The 10,770-nt window shown below is 35.8% G+C and overlaps 1 protein-coding gene across 1 annotated transcript in view; it reads left to right on the forward strand.

Annotated features, from left to right (window-relative positions):
* FRYL (FRY like transcription coactivator) overlaps positions 1-10,770 on the forward strand; it is a 248,563-nt gene that overhangs the window by 185,904 nt on the left and 51,889 nt on the right. Inside the window, exons 36-43 of the mRNA XM_007114521.4 lie at positions 788-956; positions 2,792-2,876; positions 3,409-3,521; positions 4,482-4,632; positions 5,309-5,412; positions 7,057-7,242; positions 8,552-8,756; positions 9,904-10,025. Of these exons, the coding sequence (XP_007114583.2) occupies positions 788-956; positions 2,792-2,876; positions 3,409-3,521; positions 4,482-4,632; positions 5,309-5,412; positions 7,057-7,242; positions 8,552-8,756; positions 9,904-10,025 (1,135 nt within the window). The remainder of the gene's footprint in view (positions 1-787; positions 957-2,791; positions 2,877-3,408; positions 3,522-4,481; positions 4,633-5,308; positions 5,413-7,056; positions 7,243-8,551; positions 8,757-9,903; positions 10,026-10,770) is intronic.

Below are 10,770 nucleotides of genomic sequence, written 5' to 3' on the forward strand. Positions count from 1 at the left end.
AGGAAAAAGAGAGAATCGCTTACTAACCGATCAGCCCATTTCAATTATACGTATTACTAAAACATACCTATAAAGCATACTACTGAAAAGTTTTTTTCACGTATTTAACTCGTACTGTGTACTAGGCCTTTTTAAAGTGCTTTATAAATTTTAATTTACTTAATCCTAACAACCCTATGAAGTAGGTGACGTTGTCCCGAATTGCAGAAGAGAAAACTGAGGGGAACTTTCCAGATCGCCTAGCTAGTAAAAGTTACACCTACACTCCAATCCAGACTGTGTCGTTGGAGTTCTAGTTTAGTTCTAGATTCTCGCTCTTAATCACCACTCTTTACTGCTGGTTGAATATAGAGAACGAGGAAGGCAGAATAAATGATGAATCCTGGGTTTGAAGGCTGGCTGAATAAAAAAATACAAGGAAAATCTTAGGATGATATTAATTGAAAGTTTCCATGGAAAGAGAAACTGATTTATAGAAAGGCAAGTTATCTTTTGCTTTTCTAAAAAAAAACCCCAAAACGTAAAGGAAGTAGATAACTTTATGGACACCATTAAACAATACATTTAGGTCATCCTAATTAGATATAATGTTGAGGGTTAGAGGGAAGATAGAACAGTACTTATAAAGTTGATTAATGTCTGCTTGCTGATCAGTGTCTATTCAAATTAAGATTGTGTTTATTCATCTACCACTTAAAGTTGAACTTACTCTGATAAAATTTGTCTCGACAAGTTTGTGAGATAAAAATTGTGCTTTTTCTTTTCCGAACAATTTCTTTTGTGACAGGTGAAGAAAGTTATTGTATATTTAGGTAGAGACAAAACAATGCAGTTGCTAGAAGAACTGGTGAGTGAACTACAGCTGACCGACCCTGTCAGTTCAGGTGTCACTCACATGGATAATCCCCCATATTACCGCATCACTTCCAGCTATAAAATCCCGTCTGTCACCTCAGGTGAGAAGTCATTCAGAACTGACTACATTGTATAAAAAGAGAAGCTTTCCATAATTGTTCATTTTAGCAAGCATTTGCTTTAAACATCATCATAAAGAAAACAAGCAAACATGAGTCATGTATCTAATTAACCGGACAAAACTTTGTAAATCCTCATATGAGTAAAGAAGCTTGACAGTGTAAGGATTCATAATGTGATAAAGGGAAGCATACTTACATACTTATTTAGAACTGAAATATATATTTATATATTTATTTAATTTATATATCTCTATATAACAAACGCTTTTTTTAAATGACTATAATTAGTATGTAAATATAGAAAATGCTCACTTATTGAAAATTACTGTGTAATTTCATATTATAATTATTTGGGCATAAATTATACATAGTATCCAATCACATGAGTGTATATACTTTTATGTATACCCATATACTTATAGTTATTGTAATATTTCGAGTTGGAGAAACTACATCGCTGAGGGAATAACTTTCATTGAAAATCAATATAATATCTGGGCTAATGTAGGTTAAATTTCTATGAACTTCTTTGCCATTCAGTTTATATTAAATGTTTTTGTGATGTTAATAACATTGTATAATTAGAAATCTCTCATACTGTATCTTTATAATTTATTTTTGTCATCTATTTTCATCTTTTTGTTAGACTTTCCAAGAGGTTTCTAATAATGCTTCTATTGAATTTTTCATATCTGCTAGAATGTTTTTAATTCCAAAGAGAGGTTTTTTAATTAGAATTTTTTTAGGAGCATCCTATTCATGTTTCATGGTTGGACTATCTTCTGTATATTTGATAAAATTTTCTACCAGCGAAAGTTCCTATTTTCTTTATACTGCTGTGTTTTTGTTTTGGTTTGTCTTAGTAAAAGCTTTCCTCAAAAGCCAGCAATTCTGGATCTGTCTTTTCATAAACAGTTCATTTAACAGGCATATTAAAAAGTTAATTGGATGTTCTGTAGGTATATATGGAACTTATTTTGTCCTTTGTTGTATGATGGTTTCGTCGATACAAGTATACATAGGTCTTTTCTCTTGCAGTAATCAGATTCCCCAGAGAAAACTCTTCTAGTCCTCTGCCTAGAGTCGAAGGTGTAGGCGTGTGTGTGTGTGTGTGTGTGTGTGTGTGTGTGTGTATACCAATACATATAATCCATACATACACACACTTGCACAGAGTCTTCAAGCCTTCTGGTAGCCCAGTGGTGTAAGAAGGTTGCAGGGGGATCCAATGGCAAATTTATGTATGTATGTATGTATGTATGTTTTCGCTTAGTCTTCGTATCCTCAGTAAAGTACTTCCTCCTTCACCTGTATATGGTGTGCCCTAGTCCAGAAATCCTCTGATTTACTCTCATCAGAAAAGACTTCTGGAAGTGAGGAGAGAGAGCTACCCAGTTACAAGAGGCAGAGGGGTAGATCTCGGGAACCAGCTACTTATGAAAGAGATTTTCAACCATTCTTGCCATTTTTAGCACCTCCTTCAACCCCTACTTCCAGAGGTACTTGATGCCACTAATTCCTGACCTTTTGGAGATTCAGCAGTATAGATACGGAAGCTTCTTGTTTCCTCCACTAACAGCTCTGGATTCAGCCTTCTTAACACTTGATTACTTCCTGTCCATTTGTTTTCCAGTATCCATGATTTTGTTGCTGTTGTCTCCTTACCCTCTTGGTCGTTAAGAGTACATTCCTTTTTAAAAATCACCTTCTTCTCATTTTAGTGGAGTTTTGACATCTGTAATTTGAAATCTTTTGTTCTTACTGAGCTATCCTAGGCTTTAAATTCATAGATACTGTTTTCTTTATGATTACAGGAACTACTTCTAGTAGCAATACAATGGTAGCTCCCATGGATGGCAATCCCGATAATAAGCCCATAAAAGAGAATATTGAAGAGAGGTAAGTACTTCTCTGTTCTTCATTAGCCTGTCAGTTTGACATATACCGATTATCATCAGCATAAATGATAATTTCTCCATTGGAATGTATATTTCATTTGTGTTAAAATTCTAGTGAGGAAATATATTTCCATACTGGAAATTTTCCACATTGACTATTTTAACATTAAAGATGCTGGCATGCTAGATTTTTTTAATATGCACTAACGGATGAATAGGTAGAGAATGGTCAGTCACTTTTTGTGTTGCTACATTTTTAAACTTTTCTAAATGGATATTTACTCTGCCTGTTTTATATGGAATAGGTTTCATCAGCACATTATTATCACAACAATTTAAGAAAAATCTTCAGGTAGAAATAATTGACTTCAAAGCTTAAGCTTTCGAATTGTAATGTGGAAATTAATATATAACATAGTAGTAAACTTTAGTATTTTGTGTACTGTGTTCTTTTTTAAGCATAGAAAGTAAAACATAAAGTACAAATACCACTTTACCATGAATTGTGACTAACTCAATGATCATTCCCATAGCTATGTGCACCTAGACATCTACAGTGGACTAAACAGTCATTTAAATCGTCAGCATCACAGACTAGAATCTCGATACAGTAGCAGCTCTGGAGGATCTTATGAAGAAGAAAAAAGTAATACATTCCAAATGTTTTTTTTCAATAACTGCGATGGCAAGGTGTATTATCATTATATTAATGTTAATAAATATATTCTTCCCGGATATTGTTTTTAAGAAGGGTATTTAACTGCCACTAGTGGTGTTCCAACATAATCTGAAATGTCTTGATTTTAAGAAGCAACGTAAGTGGGGGAAATATGTTTCAAAAGCACAGGTTCCCTGTAGATAAATCAAAAGGAAAATAAGAATTGGTTCTCGAGAAGCATCATAGAACAGACATTGACCAACAGGCTGCTTTTCTGAACAGATTTGAACTTTCGTGGGATTCACGTTTTACTAAAACGTTCTCCCTTGCAATTGCAAAATGAATAATGTGTCCGAGTCTCATTATAACACGAAGGTAGGGTAGAATAGAAGCACAAGCCTTCAGACTGGAAGGGACCCTGAAGATGATCTGGTCCAATCTCCTCATTTTGCACATGATGGAACTGAGGTCCAGAGAGGTTAAGTGACTTACCCACGTCACACAGAACTCACATTTCCTGATGGCCTTTCTTACTGCACCCTGCAGCCCCACTGTGGTAGAGCAGATTTCCTTTGAAGATGGGTTTGTATTGGCCCTATCTCAGGAAATTTAGAACTGAGTAACTTACCAGAAGGCCCTTGTTACAAGGCAGCTTTACATATAATGTGGTCTCATAGCTTGGACATCAATTGTGGAATCATGATGAAGTGCTCATGTAGTTTTGCTTTGATTTAAAGGATGGAACCTGAATTGATATCTCTTTTCTATCTCTGATTTGCTTAATCTGATAATATTTGTACCCATGTCTACCTAGCAAACATGTGTCCAAATAGTGGGAAATTCTTTTTATCACTTTCCAGTGCTATAAATAGTTGGTGTTTTACTAGAATTTGCTTATATTGGCGGAAAGTAGATGGTGTAGACAATGAGATCATTTTATTTTGATAGGTGATTCAATGCCACTTTATTCTAATTGGCGACTGAAAGTGATGGAGCATAATCAAGGAGAGCCACTACCCTTCCCACCAGCTGGAGGCTGCTGGTCACCACTGGTGGATTACTTGCCTGAAACGTCATCACCTGGATTACCTCTTCACAGGTGGACCACAGTGTCATTCCTATTTCATATGAGCCAAACCACTGCTTAACACTTCCAGCTTTCTTTACGCTGTCTAACAACACAGAACATAAGCAACCTTCTTTCTTTTGATACTGCAACAAATTCGATCCGTGCATTTAGATTTTAAGAAATCTAAAAACTCACACTTCTCACTGTTTACAATTAGTATTACTAAATCTAATTCTGCTGCTGCTGCTTTTCTGGGTGTCTGGCATAGTTACTTGACCTTTCTGGGACCCAGTTACTACATCTGAAAAATATTATTTTACGGTAGTAGGCACTATTATTTTGAATTGAGTTAAGCTGACTTCTACTTAGCAAAAATCACAATAGAACAGTTACTGCATTCTTTCGAAATGTATTAACGTACCAAACGTGTACTGAACACCTACTATGTGGCGCAAGCAGTGTGCTAGGCTTTAGGGTTGCAGATGAAGAAAATATGGCCCTTGACTTCAAGGAGCCCTTAGCCAGATAGGTTTTTTCTAAAACTATCACGTAACGGTTTCTTCAGCTGTATTTCTTTTCTTCTTTTTTTTCTTGAGAAATTATATTTTTTCCATAAAAGACAATATTAAAATCTTCAAGTAATTTGCATAAGATTTTCTCTAGGTTTACTCTAGTGACCCATGAATAATGCTCTTGTTTGTCATAGGTGTAACATAGCCGTCATCCTTTTGACGGATCTCATTATCGATCATAGTGTGAAGGTGGAATGGGGAAGCTACCTCCATCTTCTTCTTCATGCAATCTTTATAGGTAATACATATTCGGCGCTAATTCCTTCATTTTATATTTTTGTGTTAATTGAAAGTCAGTATAGTATGTTTGTTTGCTTTTTACAGGTTGCATTTTATTTATTTTTTTTTATTTTTTAGTTGAGGTAGAGTTGATTTACAATATTAGTTTCAGGTGTACCAATAATGATTCAAAATTTTATAGATTTCTACTCCATTTATAGTTATTATAAAATATCAGCTACATTCCTTGTGCTGTGCAATATACCTTTGTACCTTATTTATTTTATACACAGTAGTTTGTATCTCTTAATTCCCTACCCCTACCTTGCCCCCCTACTTCCCTCTCCTCACTGGTAACCAACTAGTTTCTTCTTTATATCAGTTAGTCGGCTTCTGTTTTGCTGTATTCACTAGTTTGTTTTATTTTTTAGATTTCACTTATAAGTGATAACGTACAGTATTTGTCTTTTTCTATCTGACATGTCACTGAGCATAATACCCTCCAGGTCTATCCATGTTGCTGCAAATGGCATTATTTCATTCTTTTTTATGGCTGAGTAGTAGTAGTCCATTGGGTACATAGACCACATTGTCTTTATCCATTCATCTGTTGATAGACACTTAGGTTGCTTCCATGTCTTGGCTGTGGTAAATGATGCTGCTGTGAACATTGGGGTGCATGTATCTTTTCTAGTGTTTTTGTTTTCTCTGGGGATATGCTCAGGAGTGGGGCTGCTGGATCATATGATTGCTCTATTTTTAGTTTTTTGAGGACCCTCCATATTGCTCTCCACAGTGGGAAAGGAGATGTGGTTTCAAGAAAGTCTCTTCATATTTCTTTCTATTTTTCTATATGTTATTTCCCTGACACTTTTTACCATGATTCTTGTGGTCTAGAGCAGAGTTATTCCTAGCCTCTCCTTTAACCACAAACAAGTCTATTATACCCATTCCTATCATACAGCCACTCCCACTGCACACAAAAACACACATACCCTCCAGCAGGAACAACTCTGTAACTGTAGCAAGAGTAAAATTAATTTACCTCTGGGACTGGGAACTTTCAGAGTAAATGGAAAATTGAGACAGGTACTAAGTGTTTCCCAAAAGAATTAGACTGTGGACAGTCTGATTATTACAGCTAAAACTCCACTGTGCCCTCTGTAACAAACATGTGGGATCCTTCACATCAGCAGCACTTTTCATGCTTGTAGGATTGCTCTCCTGAAGCAAGTCAAAATAGCCATCTTCTCCTAAATGTTCCTGATACGTACATGTAATACATAGGTACTACTTTCTTCTTGCAGTAAGCAAACATCTCCTGACTTTCTGTTGTGTTCTAGGCACAAAAAAATGCTTTGCCTTTAAAAGTTCATTTACATCTAGTGTTATGTAACAGAGTAATAGTTTCTAAGAGATTACTAAATTTTAGACATAAAACACACTGGAAATTTGTCTTGATCCTCCCTAGTCCAGTAGGACAATAGGCTATTGTAAAAGTATATACACGCTCTAGGCCAGTAAAGAACTTGATTGATGTACTATGTCATCTGTCACAAAATATTTTATGTAATTTCTGCTTTTCTTTTTAAAATATGAGTTTGATAGCAAGAATACTCATTACTTCTCTTTACTGATGATGATTTTCTACTGTTCCCTTTAGGGTTTGACCACTGCCACCCTGAGGTGTATGAACATTGTAAACGCCTGCTTCTGCACTTGTTAATAGTAATGGGATCCAACAGTAACATCCGAACTGTTGCTTCTGTTCTTCTCAGGAACAAGGAGTTTAATGAGCCCAGGGTGCTTACAGTCAAACAAATTGCACACTTAGATTATACTTTCACAGGTATTTGCTTTAAAAGTACAGTTTGAAACTGGAACCGTACTTCGTTAATTTGGGATCCTGCATTAGAGAACATCAACTGAAGTTGAGATACTAGAGAATATTTTTTAATGTAGTTTTATTATTTTAAGTACCATTGACATTATTTATTAATTCATAGAAGAAGGAATTAAACTTGAAGTGTTTGAATCTCTCTTACCTTTAAGGGTCTTTGTCATAAAAATGTTAAACTCTCCACATGTAAGTTAAAGGTACAATGAAAGAGTGGCTTAATTTGTTGAACACTGGTTATGACAAAGATGGTGAACTTGTATTAGATTCCCCCTACTCTCAAGATCTGAAAAATTGACAAAGGAAGACATTTAAAATTTTAAAAAAATTTTTATTCACTCAGTTATACTGATTGCACTTAAAATGTTGTACATCTTGAAGTCTAGTAAGTTCCAAATTATGTATTTTGAAGTAGTGAGGTCCAAATTAATGAGACTTTAATGTAAAATTTATTTCACTGTTGATGTGAATTTGTTTTACTTTCCAAGTTATATTTTCTTTTTCCCTAATAGCCCTAACTTATTTATTTCATTCATCAGTATCATCAGGTTTATAACAGATGATCTAGAAAATAATTGGTTTTTAAAAATTGAAATAAAATTACTTTTTTTTCCTAATCATATAATGCCAGATACAGGGTTAATATGTTTTAAAGTTACTTACTTCAAGCCCTGTTATTTACTTAAAAACCTGTAGTTAGTGAGAAAACATCTATTGGTAAACTTATTCGCCTTTTTAAACCTTGAGTAAAAGATGAACGGAATAAAGTTTGCTGCCTTTTTTTTATGTTAAAGCATTTCTATTCAAAATTCCATAGTTTGGTGTTTGTTTTTAAGGCTCCTTTTGCTATTTTGTAAATGTGGGCATTAGTAATAACCTTTAGAATTATTTAATAATTGACATAATATCAATATTACAAATAGACTTTAAAATTTTCCTTGTTTAAGTAAAGTGAAGCAGAAAGCATAGAATCCTTAACATAAGAAATTAAAAATCAGTTCTCATCATAGAAGTGTGATTGGCAACCTTATGTTGAGGAAATATGCCAAAATATTAGGAAACTGCCAATTTCAACTTTGTTCAGCAGATGGCAGCACAGGACTGCATAGTAAGTCCAAAACGTTAAGTTTGACTGAGAGGCTCCGAAAACAGCGTTTGCTCAAAAACTCACTCAGTGTAATTTGGTGCTTGTGAGGCTCACTTCTTTGAGGGTTGTGGGAGATTGCTTCCGTCTGGGCATTCACGCCCGTGTCTCTTTCAGCAGGTGTCAGCGATTTTATACCTGATTACCAGCCCTCCCCCATGACCGACTCAGGGCTCAGCTCAAGTTCTACCTCCTCTAGTATCAGCTTAGGAAATAACAGCGCTGCCATTTCACATCTGCACACCACCGTCCTCAGCGAGGTCGACATCTCAGTAGAGCAGGATGGAAAAGTCAAAACCCTCATGGAATTCATTACCTCAAGGTAACATTTGCAGCTCCTACCATTCCTGACACATAGCTGTGTTAAGTCATTGTTGCATTTGTCACCTTCAGCGAACCCTATTTTGTTTTCCAAAGGGTCGTTGATTTGCAATAGGCAGGTTTGTATTGTGCAATATTTAGAAGATGTGATGCAACCAGAGACTTTCTTCTTTTGCTCACACTGTTATACCTAAGGAGGGCCTTAATCATGACTAGATACCAGGTACCCAAAGAGGATACAGTATTATCTGAATATATATTTCTGCCTTCGTTAGCTACATTAACATTCAATCTTCAAATATTTATTTATGGCCTACTCTTTGCAAAAGCACTATACATAAAGAAGAAATGTAGGTGGGGAGAAAGGGGCTAGTATACCACAGCAAGAGCAAAATCACAGAGGTGTGAGAAAACAAAGTATATTTGGAACTGGTGAGTAATCCAGCCTGAGTGTAATGGGGAGGAATTTCTAGACAAGCTGGAGGGCCGTGAAGCCCTTGGCTGGAGGTTATAGACCTTTTAAGAAAGGAGACATTATCAAAAATCTTTGAGCTGGATGGGGAAGGTGGAGGACCCAATTAAATAAATATGTTGAGAAAATCAGTCTCATAGCAAAGTATGTGATGAATTAGAGGTGTTAAGGACTAGAGGCAGCATGACCACATCTTTTTTCCAGGGCACTTTGGGCCTATGGCAATAAGGGGCCAAACCCTTACTTACCAAGCTGGTGAATGCAAAGATATTTTAAAGAAAGAATCAACAGGTGGTTTTAACTTACAAATTATTTTATTTGCATTACAATCTAAATATAGTCTAGCCTCTACAAACTAGACTGTTTTGACCTGTAATACCTAAGCAGTAACCAGTACTCTTCTCACTTGGCAAAATTTGCCACCTTTTCCTGCTACCTCTGAGAGAATTTGACTGTAACAATGGAAGACTTTGAAATTATACGTAACTTGGATCTTCCTGTACTTGCTCTAGATCATTACATATCCAAGTACATAAATAGTAGCAGTAGACTGTGTGACATGCTGTTTGATTTATTCAACTACTATCCTTTCTAACTGCAAAAGCACATTTTAGGTGAGTATGAGTAAAAATTAAGTTTAAAAACCAAGGGAATCATGTCTGTTCTCTGTTTTCAGAAAAAGAGGGCCCCTTTGGAACCATGAGGATGTTTCTGCCAAGAATCCTAGCATAAAGAGTGCTGAGCAGTTAACTACATTTTTGAAACATGTGGTTTCAGTTTTTAAGCAGTCAAGCTCAGGTATCTTTTAATAATCATTTCAGATAGTATTTACTTTCAAGCCGATCTTTTAGTGTGATGTCAAAACTTCTGATAATGTTTAGCAAAAAGTTGACAAGTCTAAATTTTCAGAAGTTTTAGACAGGTTTTCTTTTTTAACTTACTAGTGATAACAGATTTGTTTTGGTTGAAGAAAAATTGTTACTACTTAAAAATAAGAATGCTACTTTGACGCTCTGGGGTTCTTAGTTTGGTCTAAGATGGCATAATAAAATTACAATACAATTGTTTATTATGAAACAATTATATTGAAGGAACATAGGTAGCGATGACAAACTCTAAATTATTTTTTTATACTGGTATGGGCTTCGATGATCTAAAATTTAACACATTCTGAAAATTATAGTAAATGTATCTAAAACAGTGGTTCTTAGCTAGGGGTGATTTTGCTTCTCAGGACATTTTGCAATGTCTGGAGACATTTTTGTCACAATTAGGGGGCGCGGGGCAAGTGGTTAGTACTGGTGTCCACTTGGGTAGAGGCTAGGGATTCTGCTACACAAACACACACTACACAGGATAGCCCTCACAACAAAGAATTATCTGGCCAAAATGTCAGTAATGCTGGGGCTGAGAAACCCTGTTCTCAGGGATTACTTCCCTGGAGATTAGAAATGAAGAGTCATCTAAAGTGCAGGTGGGGGGCTTCCCTGGTGGCGCAGTGGTTGCGCGTCCGCCTGCCGATGCAGGGGAACCGGGTTCGCGC

Source organism: Physeter macrocephalus, chromosome 7, assembly GCF_002837175.3.
Source record: "Physeter macrocephalus isolate SW-GA chromosome 7, ASM283717v5, whole genome shotgun sequence".
Taxonomy (NCBI): domain Eukaryota; kingdom Metazoa; phylum Chordata; class Mammalia; order Artiodactyla; family Physeteridae; genus Physeter; species Physeter macrocephalus.